This window comes from Manacus candei, unplaced genomic scaffold, assembly GCF_025592945.1.
Source record: "Manacus candei isolate 608988 ecotype Guabito, Panama unplaced genomic scaffold, ASM2559294v1 h1tg000018l, whole genome shotgun sequence".
Classification (NCBI taxonomy): Eukaryota; Metazoa; Chordata; class Aves; order Passeriformes; family Pipridae; genus Manacus; species Manacus candei.
Genome location: NW_026138066.1, coordinates 12,223,000 through 12,246,315, shown reverse-complemented (window position 1 = coordinate 12,246,315; position 23,316 = coordinate 12,223,000). Strand labels below are relative to the sequence as shown.

Here is a 23,316-nt window from a genome sequence, read left to right as displayed (position 1 = left end):
AGTGGTTTGAATGCCTTCTTTCTAATAGGCCCTATTTTTGTGTACACTTCATTTGCTGGGTTGGTCAGCGCCCTCTAAAGTTCTTCGTGATTTTCCTCAAACTGAAGAAGCACAAATAATATCGTTTCATCTGAAGAAATGGATATTTAGCCACAATTCATTCATCTCTTTTCAAGGACATGTATACATGTGCACATGCAAGTGTAAGTGTGTGTACGGAGATCTCTTTATTAAACACCTGAAGAGATGCTATAAAACCTCAAGATACATTACACTAGCTGAGTGCTCTGATGAAAATTGACCTTTTGAGTCCTTCCAGACTTTTCCCTTTTTTCCATTTTTCTTTTGTCTTTGCCTGGTCTCATAGCTATTGATCTATTATAGGGTTTCACCTCTCAAGAGGCATTTTGGAAAAGAACTTTTGAAAGCATAAATGAATGATGTTGACCATCTCAGAACATGATATTCCAGTTGTTTTACCATACTACCATTTCAGCAGGTTTGACAGTTATAAATGTGATTCTCATTCCACTGCAGTTTCACAGAATTGCCTTGGGAGCTGGTTTTGGATGTAAATACCATATCTGTAACCTCCTGTGATCTTGTATGTTAGTTGTCTTTAGCCATTTTGTGTTTTGCCAACAAGTCAAAATTTAGTTTTTAAGATCTTTTTCAGTACCTTGGAGAGATAAATGATTGAGTGCATCTGAAGTTATTGTTTTGTAGCAATGGATGCTCTTTTTAACATTTTGGCTTCTAAAAATTCTTTTTTTCTTTTTTTCATGTGTGTATTTGTAAGAGTTGGAGACCCAAAGTTACTTCACCTTGCAGTATTGTTGTAATCTTTCAAATCTGATCTGGTGTCATCAGAATGACAGCGCCCAAAGATCATAGTTTAGAAATACTGCTTCACAATGTACACAGGATATAATGGGCCTGACTCTTGACCTTCTCTTCATACATGCTCATTCAGGTTAAAACCCCAGAGATTGAAATTAGCCTTTTGTAAGAGAACATAGAGGAACATTCATTGCAGACTTGACCACAGATCAGAAGAATGAAATTTCAAGGATATTTTACATTCTCAGTCCACTTATCTCAAAACTAAATAGCTGCTAAAGCCCAGCAGAAAAATAAAGATGGTGAGGCAACTGGATAGATGGTTAGATATGCAGGGAGAGATTCAGTAAGTTCTGAAGTTTCTAGATCATGGTCCACAGGTGATTTGTAATTCTCGAAGCACTGGCTGCTCCTCTGCAGAGATACAGATTTCACATGGTGGCAGTTCCTCTTGGTTTTGTCCATGGATTTACATTACAAAGGAGGTATAGAGAAGAGGAAGGAAATCCTTAAGCAGTGTTATTTTATTTAAGCAACTCTTCTCTCTGAGAGTTTAGGCGGGACTGGTAATAGATGTGGGTTTTGCAGTTTAAAATGAGAAAGGAGTGATCTCTTTTATTAGCATGCATACTAAGAAAATGCTTATGAATCTCTGATGACGTGTTGCCTTTGATTTCTAGGTAATAAAAAATTAAATTGTTTATTTCTAATAAATTTTTGATGGAATTATTGAGCTAAATGAAAATATGTTCACTTTATATGTGGAGAGAAGGTGACTGTTATTAAGCATCAGCATTTGTCAGAATGATATAAACATCTCTTGTTGGCAAAACTGAAATCTAAAAGGAAAAAGAAACTCAGTGGCAAAAATTAATGCTATGTGGTGTTTGTAGAAGCAAGATACTAATGGATATGTGATTTGTAGATAACAATGTATAATTCTTCAATTCAATGCAGGTGTTACAACTGCTTTACGTTGGATGTCGTTGGTAGCGTAGCTTTTGGTACTGAGGTGGATTCCAAGAAGAATCCTGATGACCCCTTTGTTAAGAATTGTAGAACATTCTTTGAAATGTCTTTGTTTAAACCTCTCCTCATTCTAACCCGTGAGTATAGTCTACATTTGTTTTCTTCCTTATGGTAACTTCCTAAAAGTCATTCTGAACATACTGAAACCATAACAGGAAGATTTATAGCTGACTTTATTTCAGAGGTGTTCAGAATGCAACCTACAGGCCAAATACACCCTCGAGATTTCCACCATATGCTCTGCAGCTTCTGTCACCATTAATGAAACTTACTCCAGAAACTGAGAGTCTTGGAACACAATGCTCCAGGTTCATCTGAGAGAAAAGTTTCTGGGTCCTGCAGTTTTTATGGTATTTGTACACTTCTCATTAAAACAGAGTAACAGCACTTAAGTGTAAAGTTTTTCGAACATGGTAGAGATTGAAATCCCATCTGCTAACAACATTAACAACCCACCACAGAAAAGAGGTGGAGGAGCATAAGCAGATAGTGTAAGTCCTCCCAATTATTTTTTGAATAGCAGCAGCAGCTTGGTTAGTGGCTATAAAGGATAAAGATAACAGGCATCATGAAGAGAATGCACTTATTGTCAGATGAATAGATAGCAATGCACGAGTGGGGTATAAAGCCATGTAATTCTAGGACGCAGAAGCTACAGCTTCATGGTGATGATGGTCTTGTTAATTCAAGGGCAGTAAGAATTGTAGATGAGGAAGCCACACCATAATCAATCCTATTGAAGTTTTATCTTCTTGATGTCTAGACCTGCACATAGTAATGTCAGGTGGCACAATGGCAAAGTTTTCTGTGCCCATCTGATCCTGCTGGCATTACAGATTGCACCTGGACTCACAGCACATGAACTGTTTCCTTCTCGAGTTGTGTATCCAAATTGTCCCGGGGTTAATGTTTAACCTGATTGCAAAGTGTGATTTGTGACCAGTTTCTTAAGGGACAGAAATGTACCACTACGTGTCTAAGAGTGTGCCCTTCATTAAAGCAAGTCTTTGTAGGGTTTGAGGTTGGATTCCTTGGTTCATCTCTTCTGCTGATTCATTATGTGGTCTGAATTTCCACACTGTGTTGCTCTGTTGGCAGGACAGGGTTTGTCCAATGACTGATTTGTTAGTTTTACGTTGTTCATAAGTTAATGAGGGGTTTATTAGGATGCAAGACTTCACTCAGATTTCTAGTTCCTGACTATGAAGGCCATGGACTGGAGACCATTCTTCCAGAATGTGCGACCTGTTTAGAGAAGCAAAATAAAATAGAATCATAGAACAGTTTGGATTAGAATGGACCTTTGCAAGTCATTTAGTCACACCCCCTACAATGAGCAGAAATGTCTTCAACTAGATAGGTTGCTCAGAGCCCTGTCCATGCTGACCTTGCATGTTTTCAGGGATGGAGCATCCACCACCTACCGCTCTGGGCAAACCTGTTCCAGTGTTTTATAGCCTTCATTGTGAAAAACATCTTCCTTATATCTAATCTAAATTGGCTTTTTTTTAGTTTAAAACCAGTACCCCTTGTCCTATTGCAAGAGGCCCTGATAAAGAAAGAGTTTGTCCTCATCCTTCTTGTATGCTCCCTAATGCTGGAAAACTGTAAATGAGAATGAACACTACACAATTGCATAGATTGGTGCCATAAGCTGCCAGGCTAGTTCAAGATCCCACACCTTCTCTGTGTAATTGGGTAGGCAGAGGAAATAATGCTCCACTTTGTTGTGGTGGCTCTGTGGCATCAAAAAGCTGAACCAAAATCCTGAAGCATTGTGAAAGCAAGCTTGGAAGGCATCTGTCTGGCAGTAGAGTCCTGGACAGCATGGCGTTTCTAAAAGGAAATCCTTTGCCAGCCTGGGAGGGTGGAAGAAAAAGAGGGAGAGGGAAATAGGAAAAAACAGGTTTCACAAAGGGAACACATCCCACTTGATGAGTTTTATAATCTTAATGAAAGGAGCAGGGGGGAAAGACTATTATATGCCTTCACAGTCTGATTCACTGTTTTCTGCTTTAAAATATCTTACAGTTTCTTTCCCATTCATAATGATCCCACTGCTACGCATTTTTCCAAACAAGAAACAAACGGAACTGAATGGATTTTTTATCCAAACCATAAAAAATGCAATTGTCTACAGGCACCAGCAAGATGCAGCTGAGGTAAGGCTATTTCTGTGATAAATATATGGGTAAGCAAATGTTTTGAGAAAAACTGTAAGTGACATAAGCCTCAGTTTAAAAAGCAAACTCAGTCTGTTCGAACAGCCAGAGTATTTTAGTGAAGATTTTATTAACTTTTAGCTTTATGTACCATCAGGCAGGGTTGGTGTTTATGCAGAATTGTTAACACACTACAAGATTGCTTCTTTTAGTATTTCTGTTCAAGTAAGGATGCAGAAAATGTTACATCTAGCATGACTTTTCAACCCAGTTTCTAGACCCAGAAGGAAGGATTCACCCTGTAGAATTTCTTCTTGTCTTAAACTCAGGTGTTGTGTCTATGCCACTTTTCCTTAAGGACCAGAGAAAAAGAAGGCCCCACTGAGTGTTTCAACCCAATCATTACCTAGGAGCTGAGGCACATTTTATAAGCCCTGCAATGGTTCCTACAGCTTTGCAACATGGAAAGAACCTGAGTGTCTGGTTAGAGCAGTCGATTGATATAGAGATGGCTAACTAGAAAGGTAGTAAATACCACCTGAAATATGCAAATAAATGGGTATGCATTAGTAGCAAATAATTTGTTCCTGCTTTGTTTGGTCATAAGGCAGTCTGAGGGGTTTTTTGTTTGTTTTTTGATCGCTGTTGTTTATGAATTATCTGAAGGCACATGCATTTTTGTGAACATCTCTCTATTATTGGTATATGAAGCATTTGGAAATAGGCCTGTGCTTCAGTTCTATGATACAAAAGTTCTTCAGGTCTGCTCGTCTTTTTGGACCATTTTTTACTTTTTGGACTGCACACAGTATCCCTAAAAATAAGTTAAGCAATTAATTATGGATGTGTAGTGAGAAACACAGAATATCAGTGGGAATTCCATTTTTAAGGTAGCTGAGACAAATTTTAACAATTGAGATGAACCGCACTACAACACAGACATTAAAGAAGCTGTTAATATTGAAATATAAGAGATACCTGTTTCTGAGATGAAGAGCAATGCTGATAGGCTAACAGCACGGGTGAGACTGGGTCCTCCCAACTTTTTACAGTTTTTTGGCCCCACCACTTCACCCCAGCTGTCACCTTTCAGGGTAAAATGAATTTTAGTTTACCTTTAGTCTACCTCCAGAAGACATTTAAAAATAACATTGATATTCAGAAGTATTGCTGCTCTTTGCTGTGTTGCATGTTCTGCTCTTTGACTTTTTCTGCAGTGAAGTCTCACTTCTGTGTTGTGCTTTGTCACCACGTGCTGTTGGTCGTTCCTCCAGCCCACCTTCATCAGTCTTTACCCTCACCAACCTTTAAGTCTTTGTCCTTCTTTACATCCAAAAGACGGTGAGCGCCACTGACTGGCCACAAACAACTCATGGTTCATAAATATTATTGCTGACCCAGGCTGTGTAGTGGAGCAGTATTTTCTAACAGGAATGGTGTATCTAAGCTGCTTGCAGACACCTCATTTCTAATGCACAGGTCCAGTGAGAACTTTTAGTGGCATACTGATGTGGCTGTATGTATGGAAAGATTTGGATCAAAGATTCATGCCAAAGGGGTCTGCATGAAAAGTCTGTTCTGTGTATCAGTTATCAAAGGATAAAAGGGACAAAGAAATAATCCAACATGGATTAAAGGTAGTTACTGTATTAACTATTATTAATAAAATGCAGTGTATTTCTGTGGCAGTAGCACAGGCTCCCCAGGGCAGTGGTCACAGCACCGAGCCTGACAGAGTTCAAGAAGTGTTTGGATGATACTCTCAGGCACACGGTACGACTCTTGGGGATGATCCTGTGCAGGGCTAAGGGTTGGACTCAGTGATCCTTGTGGGTCCCTTCAACTCAGCATATTCTGTGACAAGAGCAGGAGGCAGAAATCTGTGCATATGCAGCCTGTTTGCAGGTTTTACTGGTTGATGGAGCAGAGGTATAAGGTTATATTGGAAGGAATATAGGGAGATGCTGTAAGAGATAACACATGGCAGTAGCTACCCAGTATCAGGGCAGTGTGGAGGAAAGTACAAAGTCCATGTTTGCCTTAGCAGTGTATGCATAAGTCCATGGACCCATCTGCTCCTGGACTTTTGCCTAGTTTGCAAAACTGGCATGTGAGAACTATTTCAAATGCTGGGAGTTAAACACTTAGGACCAGATTTCTAAGGGCACATTAAATCCCCTTTGCAGTTCAGGGTTATTACTGTGGCTTTTAGAAGTGGCTGGAAAGTTTGGAGCTTCCTCTTTTTCCCTTTTCACTGTCTGTCTTGTTACATGCTCTTAGAATTTTGACTGGTTTAGGTTGGTGGTGCATGAGTCTCGTTACAAGTGTGGGCAACTTAATAATTTGCCAGGGGCATAAAAATGGTATGTAAAACAGATCAAAATGCAGGGTTTTTAAAAATTAATCCAGAAATTAAATCTGTAGAGATTAGGTATCCCAGGTAGCCCTGCATGTGAAGGAGAATTATGTCCTGTGTCCTAGGTCTCAAATGATGAAAGGTACCCACTGAAGCCACTCGAAATTTTGGCATTGAATTTTAATGAGCCAAGATATAACTGGTGGCTACTGGTTTTTGCTAATATTGAGAGCTGTAAGCCAAGTCTTATTATCTCCCTGAGGTGCATCAGGCCAATGGGTATTCCTTAGGTTGCCACATTCCTAGATGTTACATTGTGTGCACCTTTTACTCCTCATTGATTTTAACATCATTAAAAATACTTTTGGGTTCTTTTCTTGAGGTGGGGGGTGGTGGGAAGGGTGAAAAAAGCCTTTGGAGCAAACAATGAAAAGCTCCATGACAGTGATTCAGCTGAAGCTTGTCTTCCTCTCATCTGCAGCTAATGTGAACAAAGAATAAAGAAAGGCCAAAAAACAACGTGGCAAGCAAAGTCAGCCTGTTATCATCCCTGTTCTATCAGTAAATGAAACAATGCTTCTGAATGCCTAAAGATAATCCCATGGGTAGATAGTAATTTTACAGCCAGGTTTAGATCTAATAATACGCTTGCAGCTTACATGAGATCTGTGATGTCACTTTCTCTCATCCTGTCGTTTAGTGGTGCAGATGTCATTTTAATTATATATTATCTTTCTGTGGTCACTCGAATAATTTTAGTCCTGGATATTCAACTCATTTGGCTTATGTACAAAAACATTTAGTGGTTGTACTTTAGAAATTTTAATATGTTACATTTATTCATGGATTCAAATTATTGTAAAAGGCTTTTCCCACTATTTACAGAAGAGCAAATTTACCCTGCTCGGAAGAAAAAGCACAAATTTAATGCACCACTTAACACCTACTTTGAAGACTCCAGCAGGATTTAAGTGTTCAAATACCTTATCCTGATTATCTGCCCAGGTTTAAATTTTTCCCTGAGGCAAAATGTTTCCAGAAACAGGGCAGATAGGCTGTTTATTTCAATAAATGATCTTTGATAGATTTTAATTTAATAATCTGATATGCAAATAATTATTCATGTAAGAGTTGTTTTATATCATGTTATAGCTCAGTTCATAACCTACCAGTTTCTTTTAAATTATGATATCTAAATGAAGGAGTCTTTCATAGTGCTCAAAACTGAAACTCCTTTCCAAAACTGTGGGATGAAACTAAGCCCTCTGTCAGCAGATGGAAGTCCAGAGTTTAATTTGTAATCCATAGTAATAGCAATTGGAATGTAACAATTTAAGAGTATTGCAAAACATTATTTTTGGAAAATCACAAGAGATCTGTGGGAAAATCCATTTTTCAAACTATGCATCCTTTAAAAAGAGGAATTGAAGAGTTCATAAAGGCTTCAACACATTGTTCTGACATCTCCTGATTTTTCCAGTCATACTGTCTTCTGTGAATGCATAATTCAAGGTCACAGATCCATGCCAGGACAGTAGTGATCCAGTGATGTTTCTGATGATCATCAGATCCTTCTTGGTGGTCTCAAGCTGATTTGAAATGAGAGGGTGACAAAGCGCACAGGGAAGTATCACCAGAACTGTTTTCATTGGCATCTTAGTTCACAGTTTAGTTGGTCTGGATGGAGACCTACAGACTACCTGAATGCTTTTAATGTAAATGCAGAACAGACAGAAGGAACCACAGGAGAATAGTGTGAAGGCTGTGCTGCTGTGAGCTATGCTTTCCATTGAGCCATGTGGTGTAAAACCACAAAAACTATACAGTGTTGTCAATTCTGGTGATGATCTGGCGTCCTGTGGATTGCTATGGCTCTGGGATGCTCTGTTACTCTGCTGTGCCAGGCAGAGATCAAAAGAGGTTGTCCTCTCGTCAGCAATTGCCAGTGAACAATTGCAAACCCCTCCAGTTTTCCCCACTTGCCATTCTCATTCCTGGCCAATCTTTTTCCTGATCCCTGGTAGCTACAGTCAGTGGCTCTGCTGTTCCCAGGTTGCCTGTGTGCCTGGGCAGGCACAAGTGATTCCTGGTGAGTGGAGATCCTTTGGTTTGTCAGCATCAGCCAGGTCAGGAAACTGAATTTTGAATAACTCTGAAACTAAGGTATTTAAATACTTGCAAAGGAGATGGGGCTGCTCTTGCACTATGGACTAGCAATCAAAATGTGCTATAAGGAAGAGGTATCTTTTAATATCTTTCTGGGAAATGATGGCTTGGTTAGAACTTCAATCTCTGGAACACTGATTCCCAGGGAAAACATGCAATGAGCTCCCCTAAGGTGAAGAGGGACGTGTGTGTGTGTGTGCGTGTGTGTGTGTGTGTGTGTGTGTGTACCTGCATTCTGGAGGATAAGGGACAATCTGAAAACCTAATTACTCTGACACTGTTCTTTTCTCTTCCTTCCCCAGCAGTTCCCTGGAGTTTTTCCTTTTCATGAACTAATGAACTATTTTATTCAAGAGCTACTTGAAATGAGTTGAGCAGAGGTAATCCTCCTGAAAAAGTCTGATCCTCTCCTTGTCAAGGGAAAACTATACAATTACAAAGAAAACTTAGTTAAAAATTTGCTAAATACTATGTACAGTCCAGGGGCTATGTGTGTGTTTGAACTGTGTAAATGCAGTACAGATGTTAAAAAGTAAATATTTTCATATGGAAACAGCAGATGGGAGGATTAGACACCTTCTAAGGCTGCGCAGTATTCTTGCCTTTGTAGAAAACCAAGCAAAACTTGTTTATATTTGGAAGAAAGCGGTGTCCATATAAGGATACACACTATATGGCAATATTAAATAATCCATTTTTATTGATTAATAAAGTCATTAAAACAAAGGATCAGTCTGATCCTTTTGTTTTTCTAAGTCTGTAGGAGGGATGCTGTAATTCTGTTCTGCTGGGTGGTTCTCATGGTTTGATCATCTCATTATCCTCTGCCTTTGTCAGGAGGAAATGCAAAGTGGACTTTCAGAAAGGTAAATGTGTGTCTTAAAGATATAGATGAAATTTGGGCTAAATATGTAGTTTGAATACAATTCTCAAACCTGTATTTCTGCTGCTTTAAGCAGAAGGATACCGTTCCTCTAGAATATGTTAAAAACCTTTTGAACATTAAATCTGGTGTCTGTGCTTGGGCAGCATACAGTGATTCTGAGAAAAAAAAAGTAGCATTATGTTAAAAGGCATTTTAGTTATTCACCTTCTTTTAGGAATCAAGCCATTTCCTTGCTTTTTAAATTGTGTTCCTTCTTTCTCACATTTGAGGAAAAATATTTTCTTTCAAATGTATTTATTTATTTATTTTTCTTAAAGATGTAATTCCTTTTGTGACTTTCTCAGGATTTCTGAAGTGGGTCTTTAAACATAGCAAAGCCACAAAACCTTGAACAGAGATGAACTTGAAATCCCTATTACTTTTGGACACCAGTTGTAATTTCTTGATCAGTCTGCTGTTATCTTTCCAAGGATGAATTGCAGGCTTACCAAATGTGATCTTTGGGTTTCAGGCCTGGACTGAAGTGTCTGGCTGAGGTGCTTTCATCATGAAATGTAGTTCTGCAGTCTCTCTGCTCAAAAGAGATCAAGGACAGAATAAGTAACAAGAGCAGTAACTTTCTCGCCTCCCCAAGGAGTGCTGGTAGAGAGCGCTGGAAGAGTTTTGTGTTACTGCTGCATCTGTCCCAGTTCTACAGCCCAGCACACCTGTGAGCCCAGCGCTTTATGGTCACAAGAAGTCAACAAATATCTGCTTGGTTACCTGCTGCCAGCAAGCACATACTAGATCTGCTTGCCTATTGCTCACCCTTTGCTCTAACACAGCATTTCTACTGTCTCCTTGGTTATGTCTCAGAGTACTTTATGGATTCTAGACAAGGAATAGGCAGGTGGTATCATGTGTATATATTATCTGCCCCACTCTAGCAAACCCTGCCTCAACCCTAACAATATAATCTTGGCATCTGGGACTCTTTCTCTGATGCCTCCATCTCTCCCCACTCCCTTTCGGTCTTTCTCAACCACTCCAGTGTATCTTAATTTCTTCTTCAGGAGGTGACGGGAGTGGTGTCCCTATCTCATATTTCACATGTCCCACCTCAGCTGTAATCTGGGGTTCAAAGTGCCATAATGTACATGAACCATCTCATTGACTTCTTGGAGCACTGCTCACATTGAATCACAGAATCATTTAGATTGGAAAAGACCTTTAAGATCATTAAGTCCAACCATTAACCCAGCACTGTAAGGTCCACCACAAAACCATGTTCACCAAGTGCCACACCCACATGGCTTTTACATACCTCCAGAGTTGGTGACTGAACCACTTCCCTGGTCAGCTTGTTTCAGTGACTGACCACCCTTTTGGTGAAAAATTATTTCCCAATATCTGGTCAAAACCTCCCTTGGTGCAACTTGAAGCCATTTCTTCTTGTCCTGTTACTTGTTACTTTAGAAAACAGGCCAACTCCCACCTGGCTACAACTTCCTTGCAGGTGGTTGCTGAGGGTGATAAGGTTCTCCCTAAGCCTCCTTTTCTCCAGGCTCAACACCCCCAGCTCCCTTAGCCACTCCTCATAAGATTGGTGCTGCAGACCCTTCACCATCTCTGTTGCCCTTCTCTGGACTTGCTCCAGCACCTCAATGTCTTTCTTTTGGTGAGGGGTCCAGAACTGAACACAGGATTCGAGGTGCAGCCTCACCAGTGCTGAGTAAGGGGGGGATGATTATGCTTCAGTTTGCAAGAATGTAGACTTGTACCACAGGACAGGGATGAAATCAAAACCCAGGTTGTTCATGCTGATTAGTCTGGTTACATTTTTGCATATCCAGAGGTGCCAAGAATAATCTTGCAGATAGTACCAGGAAAATGTGAGTATCTATGCAGGAAAAACTAACTTCAATTTTTAAGAGACGTGTGGTGGAACTCCTCCAGAGGGCCTTCAAAGAAATCATAACTTTGGGCCTTTCTGGGCAGAACAGGGGAAGTTCAGATGCTCCCTGTAGCTGCATTAATCCACAGGAAGTCACTAAGTCAACAGGATGCCTTCGGAGTTAAAGGGGGAAGGACTTAAATGTTTCTGTCAATAAGTTTTTCATGCATTTTCCTCCTGTTTTCACCAGCCGGTGCGGGAAGTGAAGATGGACATTTGGCTTTGCTAACCTACAGCATATGAGAAACATCTTTTAATTGAGAAGGGTGGCTTCTTCAGTGTTGAAAAAAGGCTTTTTCATCTAGACTGAAAAAAAATAAACCCACATGCTCAGTTGTTGGTAATGTCAAGGGTTTTAGTGACTTCTAAAAATTGTATTTATTTTAAGTGACTGATTTTACCATATACTGTTTAACAAAAATCCAGGCCAAAAGATAGCTTAAGGACTCTTTCAAATAATGTTTGCAGTAAAATTTCTCTGAAAAACTGGAAGATGAAAGAATTGAAAGGCAAACTTGCCTTTTTCAAAAAACCCGACCCCATCATTGAAGGGAGAGATCTAAAGTACTCTTTTCTTTTTTTTTTTCCTTTTTTTTTTCCCCTCCTTCTAAGTACTGGTTGTTGTGGCTATACCCTGTTTTTCTTCTTGATACTGAAGGGGAGGGAGTGGTCACAGCTCTGTTTTATGTGTTCATAAAAATAAGAAGAGCAAGAGCTCATTGTTCTTTGAAGGTGGGATCCAGAAAACACTGGTTTGTGTCACTGAGTTTTGTGGTGGCTTGACCAGCACAGGCAAAAAACCAGAGGGTAAGGAAGCCAAAAAAAAAATAGTTGTTCCTTATAAGGTCTTTTGCTTCTCCTGGCCCACCTCATCATGAATTTTTTGCTTTACCCTCCTTTATGATGAAAAGGGGACCCTGTGCTTGCTATCCAAAGAGAGGTTCAAACATTGAAAATACTGTTTATGCCTGTGGTAATTCCCTGTAGGCAATAACGTCAGTGCTGGCCACTTGTCCCAGCCTGATCCTGTTCTAGTAATGAGTATTCGCAGCATGCATTTCAGTGTCTGATTAAATCTTTCTGAAAGGCCATCTGTTTGAGGAGGATGTGGCATTGGCTTTAATACTTTTTATACCTAGTACTCAATACTGTTCTTTCATGACCTTAAACATGAAGTTTGTCCCCTTGGTTAGGCAGCAGCTTTCCTGATACTCTGATCAGAGAAAATAATTGAATCAAGGCTGTTACAACCTGTTGGGTCACTGTGTCTTTGGGGAAACGTTCCTAGTGTTGAAGCCATGGAAGTTACATGTACCCAATGCAATTTTGTCGTATCCAGAGCTGAGAAAAAGGTATCTGTTTTCTAGGAAGGAAGTAAAGCATCTCCAGCTGCCTTTCTTTTCTAGCACTTGGAGTAGAATCTGATGTAGTCATATATCTGTTGATACATGCCAAATCAGCAAGTAATCTGGCCTTTCTGCTGCATGTTTTCATCTGTGTAAAATATCCAGCCTAAGCAGTGATACGTCTGTCTTTCAGATTCATCTTCCTATAGGCTTGAAAGCACAGTTTCTCTTTGAGATTCTGTTGGCATAAAGCAAATCTTGTCCCGCCTGTCTTTTCCTGCTTCCTGTCATTTGCTTTCCTTCATGATATGGTCTCAGAATTCACCCCTTTGTCTGAAAGGAAAAATTGTCACCCTGAGGTTTTGTGCATTCCCTTTCTTTTGTAACTTCTGTCTCTTACTGTTCCTCATCTCTTCTGTATGTTACCTTTGCAGTCTGTTCCCCACAAGTTTCTCAGAAGATCCTGCTGGAGGTCACTGAAAGCCCTTCCTTTCCCTGCTTAATCTATAATCTGGGGGGGGGGGGGTGTGTGTTTCAAATCAGCAAGCAAAAGGAGTATTACATTAATTTAAGTAATCTGGAGATTAATTTTCTGCACAAGAAAGTGGTGACCTTTAATGCCAAGGTGGGATATAAGATCTAATCTTTATTTATGTAGTCTTTTGTTTTGTTTTTACTTTTCTTGATCTAAATCTGCAAGGGATCTATGGAGTGGGACTGGGAATTTCATGTATTTACTTTACCTTGTTGCTCAGAGCAATAGCATGTTTGGGTGTTTTCCCTCTACAAGCAGACTTTCTTCTGACATATGTAACTGGAGCATAGCATCTAAATTCTTAATTTAGAAAAAAATCACAAATTTACTGACCTAATTGCAGTAACAGAGCTTTCTCTTTCTCTGTCAGCTTTAATAGTTTCAGTTTTGTCTTTCATCCTTTCCCCCCCTTTTTTCTGTTGTTGGTTCACCATTTTTCTTCCCCAAGTCACTTCCAGAACCAGAGGGGGAGTTGCAGCACTTGTGGTATTAGTGGGTGATGTTTGACTTTGTCTCTGTTAGTCTTTGTGGCCCTATTTGCCTACAGTGACCTCTCTCAGCCCCCCACGCTGCCTTCTTTTTGCAATACATGACCTTTTCTGAAGCAGTTATGAAAAAGCCATTCCATGGTATTTCATACTTGTTCAACCATCTTGTCCATCTTTTGGCATGTTTTGATCTCTGGAGGTTTTCCCCTTGATCTGTCTCAACTGTTACTATCTACTTTGCACTCCTTTGATATTTCTCCCTTCTCTCTTGTGTCTACTTACCTTAGCAGATCCATACTCATAAGAGACACTGACAGTCCATCTTGCCAGCAGGAGAACCATTTATGTGGCCAGCAATTGGATGCCAAGTACCTGAAATTGCTTTTCTTTTGAGCCTGGTGACAAGGCAGTCTGACCATCTCAGTGCACAAAGGTGAACAACTTGGTTTTCTGGGGTAATTCTCTTCTTGCCACTGTGTCTAGGCTGCCCCAGGGGCTGCCTCTCCCCACCTACCCCCTGCCTCCAGTGCGCTGAAGCCAGCAGAGCCAGAGGATTTTGCTAGACCCCATCCGCCGTATTTGGATTTTGAGGATAATTTAACATCAGAGTTACTTATTATGGAAAACGACAGATTGTCTGTCACTGGAAAACTTGAGGAGAGGCTTTCTAAAACGTGCCCTCGATGTCAGCTGGCTATGAGGCAGGAATCCCTGCGTGGCGTTCCTCCATCTGCCTTTTGTTAAGAGCAGCCTGAACGACTGTGGCAATTCCTCTTCTTCACGAAAATCTGCATAGGAAATCCTGCATCTGTGGCAGTCAATGGCAGCCTTGCCCAGGCTTCACAGCCTGTGGCTGTTCAGGGCTTTCTCCACTTTCTTCACAGCATCTACCCTTCATTTTTCCCTCCCGCTGGGATAAGCAAGCTGTATCTAAGAGAGACAGAGGCTAAAGGGGATCTGGGCACCTCCTTTCTCTCTTCAACAGAAATGTACACTTTTTAATAATGTAATCTCAATTAAAAACATACCAATTAAAATTGGCTTTTTAGTAGCTCTCTGGGGAGAGGGAGCTATAATTCACATTAAAATGTAAAGCTTTAGAAGCAGGGAGAGCTAGGTGCATTGCAAGTGCCCAAATATTCAGTGATTTTAATTACAGTGGAAACTTGATAAATTGCTTTGTGCCACAATCCATTATTAACAGCTTAATGAATATCACTGCTGCCTGTTTTAAACTGCTCCACAGTGAAAATGATCGTCAGCATTTCGGTTGTGAACTCTGATTTTTTAGCATGTTCGTATCTTACCCCTTAGAAAGAGGAGGTGGGTGAAAGTCTGCAGGTTTGGCTTTGGGTCTGGGTAAGTTCTGCTGCTGGCAGCCTCCTGAGAGAGAGAGGCAGGAGGAAAGATGGTGCTTTTCTATTTCACCAATAATTGGGACAGACCAGGGTTTAAATCTGCTCCTTGCAGTTTAAGAACAATGTCTTTGAGCATGCAAAGAACCTTCTGCATGCCCAGAGCTGAGGGATCACCAGATTATGAGGCTACCTTTACACGTGCTGTTTTTCTGCACAACACACATGAAGGATAAATGACTGTTCGGGGTGTCTGCTCAGGGGTAAAGGGAAGCAAGTGTAGCAGCTTGTGATCAAGCATACTGCTGCTGAGCTTATTTTGGAGTGAGCAAAGTGCAAGCTGGTTTGAGTTTTCTAAATTTTAGCCAGCAAAAAGCTGATTTGAGGCACGGAATTAGTCAAGTCCTTTTGGAGTGCTGAAATGTAAGCATTGATCGTGCTCAGCTTTGAATAGGGACTAACCAGTTATTTTTTTCTTGACAGTTATTATGGCTGTAATTGTGCTAATATTATGATGCTACATATGTATATTTGTAGTGAAATGGTACCTTTATCCCACTTTTTAAAACAGCTTAATATTTCAAGGATAAAGGTTATTACTAGGAATGTTTTTATTTTAGATGCTAGCAGCAGGTGTAGTGGACTTATAGTTGTGCCCCATTGAAGTGTTAAGTCATAAGAATTTAAAAGCCATGGCCTGGCTTCTATGAGATTTATTATTTATTGTGGGTGTTCTGTTTTCACTTAATCATGTGGTCTGACCAGAGGGTCATAGTCTCCAAAATGGGATTACTGCCAGGTGTTGACGAGATTTTGACAAGATCTGAGTGAGGTGCAAGATAGATCTCAGGACAGAAATTACTGGGAACTGTTCTTCTCATTCAGAGAAGTTGCAAGTGCCTACATGGGATAAATATGATTTTTCTGAATGTCTTAGGGGCTTGCTATTATTATTCTGATTATGTTTTTCTATATATCAACAAAAATTTATTCACTTTCACCATCTCAGATTAGTAATGATGATGTTAACTTGCACCCTGTCAATTACACAGAGCTCTTCTGGTCCATCATATTGATAATTACACATAGGACTTTATTTTTTTCTTTTGAAAAATCTTTTATTGACAGAGGAGTAATGATGCCTGCAAGTTCCTTAAGTATTGCTCAGTCAGGGATATGTAAGATGCAGGAGATGTCCTCATATTTTTGGGGAGAAAGACAGCTCATACTTGGCATGCTGTTAATATTCATGTGTTTCTGTGGTTGTATTTTTGTTTTTAGTTTGATTTTAGGAAGCATTCCGGGCCACAGGGCTGCCTGGCTGTCATTTTTCATGCATCCCTGTACTGGCAGAGGACAAAGTGGCATGAAGGATATAAAATGCCATCTACTTTTTCTTTTGTTCTTTAATTCACGCACACGTGCTTCTTCTGTGTGTTTATCAGCATGCACAAAATGCCTATATTTGCAAGATAATAGCTGTGTAAATATTAGAAAGTCATATTGAAACTCTGTGAAGGAAAAGAGAGCAAGGGGAGAATCCTTCCTGCTACCGAGGAGCCATCTATTGGATAAAACCCATAACTGAACTGAGCATCCATGAAACTGCAGAGGATAACACAGTTTGTTGTTGGTCACCAGTAGCTAAAAATAATCCTTTCCTTCCCAATTCTCCTTTCACCCACTGTGTTAGAAACCTGTAGAAACCTTTGTCCCTTCGTGCACACAAGTCATGAGAGTCAGATATAGGTGTCATTTAGGTACTTTAGGTAAAGCCAGCTTAATATAGGTGAAGATCCAGGATAAATCTTAATGAAGGGTGCAGGTGTGATCATGAATGGGTAAGCCAGCAATAGGATTGCCTGCCATAAGTGGAGAGCAGTTGCTCAGAGAAGTGATAAAGACAAATGTTTTTTTCCATTTTGCTAATAAAGAGCGCAAATAACATTACCTGTACCTTTGGTTTTTTTCTGGTAACAGCACATTTATATCAGTCTCACAACCATGATTTGTTTAGTTAAAAAAAAAAATATTTTTTTTTGTTACCTGAAATTACTTAATGGCATCACAAAGCCAAATAATGAGGTGCTCTTTCCCTCAAAACATATGCAATCTATATATCCTGTAATGCAGAAAGAGAGGATCTTGAACAAACCCTGGGGAGAGATAAGAGAGGGCAGGATGTGAACAGTAAATTCCCAGAATGGCCCGGAAACATCCTGATAGCTCTTCGAAGTGAGTGGTGGGGCTTTGCAAGTATGTTAAGAGGAGCATATGTGGCAGGAAGAACAAAGGATAAGGAAGCAATAATGTCATTCCTGTGCATTTTCTTGAAGGTCAGGCAACTGCTAAAACAAGAAATTATTATTATTCAGGAATTAAATTTAAGCAAATACAATTATAATCTGTGGCAAATAGAAAAGGAACAGAGGGCTGCCTGCAACAGCAGCCTTTAGTCAGCAATTAAGTCAGCAGAGGGTCAAGCTTCTGGGTGTCAGATACTTAGCCTAAAACACTCCCTTCCTGTATCCTCCCTTCCTTGTGCAAATAACAGAGGGGAGGAGTGTCAGAGTGTTTGCTGGGAGGCCAGATAAGCTTTGGGAGACAACGCATGCACACAGTGTGAAGTAGGATGGTCAGCTCATTGCTGACTTGGGAATCTGTGCCTGTTTCACACCCTGGCATACATGAGGGGGCCTGGCACAAACTATTCTTTTACCCCATCACTCAGTTAGTTCTTCTCTTGCTCTGTTTTCCCACTGTGTATTCTGATAAGCTCACTTCTCCACCTTCAAGCTGCAAAACACATGTGGGGCAGGAGAAGCTCAGCTACTGCACACTCAAATCCAATATTTATTGTTTGTACTGTGATAATGCCAGGAGTCATTATCAGAGTGGTTTTATCCTAAATGTTTTGCAAATACAGAATTAGGAGGTTGCTGTCCACTGATATTTGCTACCAAATAGAGAGCAAGAGCAGTCTCTTGCTCACCACGATGGGGACTGAGAACACTGGATAACAACACTCTCTAGCCATTGAATTTTGGGCTGTTTTCTGAGCCTTCCCCTTGTGTGCATGCAGTGGAGGGAGTTGTGCTGGTTGTAATGCTGTGCTGTGCCCTGGGCTGAGGCTGCCAGGCCAACATGGCAGAGGTGCCAAGCAGCAGCCACAAAGTGTATGACATTTGTTTGCGATCAGAGTGAATTTCGTGGAGAAAAACTTAGCACTTCTCTTAGACACAGCTCATTCTGCTCAGCCTGGTATTGGAAAGAAACTTCCCAGAGTCAGAGACGGGCCAGTTCATTAGGGGTGTAAATGGATGAGGCTGTGAGCAATCCCTCGATTTTACACTGAAGAACTGCTGGAAGGGTTTCCAGCTCTCTAGAAAAGCCATGGGTTCCTCTGTGGGCCCATATAGTTAATGAAACAATCAAATAGATGTGTGTCTTATTTTCTCTCACCCATAACTGTAGTATTTCTTCATCCTACAGATCACTTCAGCCAAGTCAGGCCTCTGACTAGGATCTTAAAACCAGTCTCCTTCTAGAAGAGTTGTAAAGACCTATATTAAGATTGCCTCAACCAGAAACAGTTCTTTGCTCCCTCTTCATTCACTAACAATTAAATCTGAAATTCAAATTTCTTTTCATCCCTGCTCTGTGTGGGAACATGTGGAGAAGAAGACTGCTGTCTTTCAAGATGTGAGTGCTCTAGTGCCACTTGCAGCAGTTTAAACTGAAGGGAGATGGGTTGCTAACAAAACCTTGGTTTTAAGAATTGCCCACAGCATTATTTTCAGGTTGAATTAGGCTTACCCATGCTTCTGTAGATTATTAATGCTTTTAAACTTTGCATTTTGAAGGTCAGAAAAGTGCAAAACTTTTGAGGAGGAAACCATCAGTACCTGAACACTCTTCTCCCTCACCTTATGGGTAGAGGCACTACTACATGAAAATAGTTTTGTATTTTTCAACACTATGATTTTTCTGTTATCATCATGCTTTGTTAAAGACCTACAGGACCCACTGAAGTTTATATATATATATATATGTATATATATATGTATATATATATATACAGAGAGAGAGAGATATATAAATATATACAAACACAGGTTGGGGGTGAAATCTAATGATTTACAATATTTGCAGTGACTCACTGGAGGAGGGGAAACCTCTCCAGTGATGAAAAATGGTCCAGTGCTGGGGTGGACTGCCTGGGGAGGCTGTGGGAAGTGAGGGTTTGCTGGGTTTTTAAGAACAGGTTAGACAAACAGCTGTCAGTGCTGGTTTGGCTGATGTTGCCTTGTGGCAAGGGGATGAAGTAGATAACTTGCTCAGTTCCTTCCAGGGCTCTTTTCCCCCTGTGATGATGCTTTTGCCTTAAACTCTTTGAGTCTTGTAAATCTGTTTTCATCCTAGGTCTTGAAGGGTTTTCTGAGAGCATCATTAGCTTTTCTTCATGGGGTTTTATAAGATTTGATGTTTGTTGTCCCAATTTTACAGATGGAGAAGCTGTACCAGTTATAAATGTACTTTAAAGGCAAAAAGGGGACTGCAGCTTTAAGCATCTCAGGTCACTGCTTAACCAGTAATTCATACTGGTCACTTGGAAGATTTAGTGGCAAACTCAGCCAATAAAATCCATATCATACTCTAATTCAGGCCTCATCTTGGCTTTATTTTTATTTTTTAAAAGAACATTGGTCACATAGAGAAGATATGTTTTGTTACCATGTTTAATACTTTCTATTTTCGAGTGCTTTCATCTATTTGCTGACATACCTGCCCCTTCTGGGCCTGGTCAGCATTTCATGTTGCCTTTTTGCAGCATTATTGAAGGGACACTTTTCTTTCAAGTAAAAAGCAAAGGCATTACTGTAACTTCTGATGTCAAATGCAGTGTCACTGAATGCTCCCTCTTAGCTGTGAACTACTGCCAGAAACTTGCGTGGTAGATTAGTGATGATAATATATGAAAATATCAGAAAAAGTCTAAAGTTATACAAAATCTTTACAGTCTGGGATTTTAACATAAATATTAAGATCAGACCAGGATGGCAAAAGGTGCTCCACTTTCCAGGTGAGCACTTAGTGAGTTTTTATTTTTTTGCCTTAAATTTAGTCAGTTTTTAAATGCATGTTAAATTGCTTTGTAAAACATGCCTGCCATCAGACATACAGCCCATTTGCAATAAAAGCATTGCAACGGTTTCATCAGCTGATGTTAAAAAATGCAAACTAAAGAGTTTTATCTGCCAGACTGAAAAGTCTCCCAGCCACTCCTGAATAATGACCAAACCATGCAGTCCCTCCAGAGCTGAGCATCACCTGTGAGAGCACTGTGTCCTCAACCTCCAGACACACAAATTTGGGGGCTGTCAGCTCAGGCATTCGAGTTGTTTCAAGCTTTTGTGTTCAAGCACAAAGCAAAAGGACAATCTCTCTGAAATGTTTTGGAATTGGATATATTGTCAGAAACTGTTTTTTTTTTTTTTTGTGATTTCACTGAGAAACCAAAGGAAACCTGCAAGTGTTAGAGAGAGGTTGAATTTGATCCTTTCAAAGAAGGTTGGCAAAATAATACTTTTAGTGGGACAGCATTTTGTGCTTCTTTTTCCAAAGGATCTGGGTAGCTACCACAGTGCTTTACTGATGACTTCCTGGTGACATAGGTTGTCTCACTTAAAAAGGTGGTTGCCAAATCAAGCTTATAAAATGTGACCTGTATATACACTGATATAGCAGTGTGTACAAGTTTGCTGAGATAATATGAGTGAGATGTGATCTTCCTACCTGTTAGATATGGATTCTGAAGTCTATCTCTTTTGAGCTGCCCTCAGAGCATTTGAGAAAGACTAGGAGCGTCTGTACAGTTTATTGTGAATGTTATTATATTACAGCATTCATTGTATGACTTTTACACCACAGCAAGTGCTTTACAGAATACCAGCCAATTATGGTATTTATTTTTATTCCTTGATTCAACTTAAAGTTGCTTTTTGTGGCTCTCTTGAACTCCAAATGGGGAGCTAAACTATCAGTGGTGCAAAATTTGAGCATAGTATGAAGAAAACGTAATTGAAATCACAGCACTGAGAACAAAATTTCCAACTGATGTATATTAGGTAGTTTTCCTTAAGTAATTTTTTACTTCACCTTGCAGAGAAGTTGAATGGCTTAATGTCTTTACCAAAAGCATAACCCAAGGGCCCCCTGGACCCCCCAAAGCACTGGTGAATTTGCCAGAAGGTCAGCTGGCATGTCAATCTTAGGTATGAAAACACAGTTCCCTGTTTAGGATGGAAAGAGCTGGAGATGTCCCCCGCCCCCCAGGACGCTTGCCTCCTGTGAGGAAAGTCATGATGCATCTCGTGTGTGAGGGATACATCTCTCTTCTTCTGACAGCTGCAAAACTTAAAGGCAGTGATTTGAGGAGGGGAGATGGATGCTGTGGATTGGCCTTCCCCAGCACAGCACACGTCTATTCTTCCAGCGTGTAGCACAGCGCTCGTTACGGTTCTGTGCAGAGTGATTTCTCTGCATGGCCAGGTGATGTTTAAGGAGACTAATGAGAGAAATGATACGACCCAGAACACTGGTGTCAGGAAATATATTGCAAGGTGTCTATCTTGGGGAAGCTGGAAGCGGGGCTTGTCTTATTATATATTTCAAAGAGGATGTCTGTGTCACCACCAAGCTAGACATGCACCCTGTCCCATACTGCATTCAAATTACTATTTTTTTTCAAATCATAGCTTTCCATTCAATTATCATTGGCTTAATGACAGGCTCTGTGTTGTATGAGGGCAAAAGAAGAGTCCATCGCGTTAGCACACCGTACTTTTTTGGCAGGAACTTGTTTCTGAGGCCATTGTAACATAACTATGCAAGTGTCAGAGGGCAGGATAGAGGCTATTATGGGCTTCTGCTTTTTGTGAGGAAAATCAAACAAATGTCCCTGATGGAAAAAAGGAAACCAGCAGTGGGATGTGATGACCAGCGAATGTTTTTGTGCAGTGACACTGTCAGTACCTGGTCTGTTGTCAAACTGAAAAAAATGCTTTTTTAAATGTCTTTTTTCATTCTGCTGGTAAGCAAAGAGGAGAAACCCCTCCTGTGAATTTTCATGAGATACCTTTTCCTCATTTCTAGCACTTAACAATCCAATTATATTTGGTTTTATGCTAGTATTTGCCTCTATTGCTATTGTTAGGTTTTTGAATTAGAGTGATTTTTCCATCCTGATGGTGCGGAAAAAAATATGTTTCATTATGACTTGTTATAACCCTGGAAATATCTTCTCTTGCTTGGGTTGATGACGATTTTTTATGTTACTTTCTATACTGATGCCTAAAAGTGAAGTAGAATGAAGCATAAGGAAGAGAAGCTTTACTAGAATATCGCTCCTTCCACTGCGTAAAATTATCCTGGAAAAAGCTTGCATCTTTCTAATGTTGCACTTTTCTTCTCCCCACTATTATTCAAGTAGTTTTTACAGATGAATGTTGTTTTTGCAAGGGCTGTTTATGAAGCCATTGCTCTTAGCAACACCTGCTCACCTGTGAGCAAATTACATGGCACAGATAAGGTATCTAGTTGTTTCTCGATAGGGTGACCTTAAAAACAGATTCTGCAACAAGACAAGCTTTTAAATTCCTAACCAAATATATTATGTGAGTAATAAAAAGAGCTCCTCAAAATGGCCACAGAGGCATTTCAGAGCACATTCTTGGGAATATTCACTTGTGCTAGTATTCATTAAGTTTGCTTTCAGCAAAAATTCTCATGAATGAAATTTTATTCTCTAGTCATTATGGTTATTACTTTACTATCTTAGCAATAACCACATGCTTTGTATAAGGCCAGGACCTGATTTTGTCTAAGGCTGGAGAAACATCTTATGGGGTCTCCAGAGAGTGTATTGTCTAAATATAAGACCAGACTTGGCTAACAGCTCATGACTGGGAACTGCAAACCCTCAGAGAGCAATGGGTTTGTTTACAAGAAAATTCACAACTAGAGAAGGATGGTTGCAGAACCATACCAGATGTTATGCCTTTTGAGCTATAGGATGCTACAGTGTTACAACTCCACTGAATATGAATGTAATTTTACATTTTTATGTTATAAAAGTAGTTAAGGTGATGGTGACTGGCTTTACAGATAAAAGAGAATATCGCTACAGATGTGGTTCATTACTACATTGAACTAGTTTAT

The 23,316-nt window shown here is 40.0% G+C and overlaps 1 protein-coding gene across 12 annotated transcripts in view; it reads left to right on the top strand.

Moving 5' to 3' along the window:
• TBXAS1 (thromboxane A synthase 1) overlaps positions 1–23,316 on the top strand; it is a 264,346-nt gene that overhangs the window by 170,809 nt on the left and 70,221 nt on the right. For all 12 annotated transcript variants that reach the window (XM_051784696.1, XM_051784695.1, XM_051784698.1 and 9 more), the window contains 2 exons: positions 1,798–1,946; positions 3,901–4,031. In XM_051784696.1, the coding sequence (XP_051640656.1) occupies positions 1,798–1,946; positions 3,901–4,031 (280 nt within the window). The remainder of the gene's footprint in view (positions 1–1,797; positions 1,947–3,900; positions 4,032–23,316) is intronic.